Source organism: Emiliania huxleyi, assembly GCF_000372725.1.
Source record: "Emiliania huxleyi CCMP1516 unplaced genomic scaffold EMIHUscaffold_367, whole genome shotgun sequence".
In the NCBI taxonomy this organism is placed as follows: domain Eukaryota; phylum Haptophyta; order Isochrysidales; family Noelaerhabdaceae; genus Emiliania; species Emiliania huxleyi.
The window spans coordinates 96982-98126 of NW_005199219.1; the positions used below are offsets into that span (position 1 = coordinate 96982).

General features: G+C 68.4%; 1 protein-coding gene across 1 annotated transcript; it reads left to right on the forward strand.

Annotated features, from left to right (window-relative positions):
- Nucleotides 1–418: 418 nt before the first annotated feature.
- Nucleotides 419–729, forward strand: EMIHUDRAFT_242759 (hypothetical protein; the record flags this gene model as incomplete). Its single annotated transcript, XM_005772073.1, has 1 exon — nucleotides 419–729. A coding segment is annotated over one exon (311 nt), but the record flags the coding sequence as incomplete, so codon positions are not given.
- Nucleotides 730–1145: the final 416 nt, after the last annotated feature.

Here is a 1145-nt window from a genome sequence, read left to right on the forward strand (position 1 = left end):
TGGCTCGTCGGGGTTGGAGAAGGGGAAGGGAAGTCTGGGCGGTCGGCGAGGGGGTCATAGCAAACAGTGCGTACGGGGGTAGCCGCCACTTTCCTGCCTCAAAAGGGCGGGGCTGTCCCGGAAAGTGAGAAACGCCGGGCAGCGTGGTGCACGACTTCAACCTCCCATAGGTATTTTCGTTCCGCTTCTCCCTCGGGCTGTTCCATCTTCCCATCTCCTACCAAATCAATCGAGACCGGGCGGGGGGGGGGGGGGGGTGCGGTGCGGTGTGCGTGTGTGCGTGTCATGTGGCTACAGCAAGTGTCCGTCCGTCTGTATTATTATTAATTAACAACGAAAAAACAAATTTGGCGCAACCGCGCGCCGCCCCGCCCCGGGGCAAGGTCTGCAGCCTGTTGTGTGTGTATATAACAAAAAAATGTCTGAGCTCCTCGCCGCCGCCAAGGCCGGCGACGTCGCCTCGATCAAGCGGCTCGTCCAGGGCGGCGCGAACGTCAACGAACAGAACCCGACGGTCGGCGCGACAGCGCTCGTGTACGCCGCGCAGGCTGGCCGCACCGAGGCGGTGCAGGCGCTGATTGAGCTGCGAGCGAACCCCGGGCTGACCACACGCAAGGGCAAGACCGCGCTCGTCGTGGCACAGGAGAAGGGCCACGCCGCTGTCGTCTCACTCCTGCAGCAGGCGGCTGCGGCACCGGCCGTCTTTGGAGCTCCTCCCGCGGCGGCACCGTTCGGCGGCGCTGCCACGCCGTTCGGCGCCGCCGCCTCCCCCTTCGCCGCCAAGGCGGCCGCCTTTGGCGCCGCCTCCCCGGGCCTGGCCACACCGCCCAGCCCCTTCGGCGCGCCGGCACCCGCCGTGCCCGCCGCCACTCCCTTTGGCGCGTCGCCGCCGCCCTTTGGCACCGTGCCGCCGCCGGCGGGGTCGGCGTCGCCGTTCGGAGCGCCCGCCGCGTCGCCGTCTCCGTTTGGCGCCCCGCCGGCGCCCGCCGCGGCGGCGCCAGCTCCTCCACTCGCTGGACTCGGCGCCCTCGACTCCCTCGGACTCGGCGGCGGCGGCTTGGGTACCCATTTAGTACCTCCACCTATGCCACACTTGCCTCCTCCGCACTTGCCTTTGCATTGCATGCCTTTGCACTTGCGTCTCC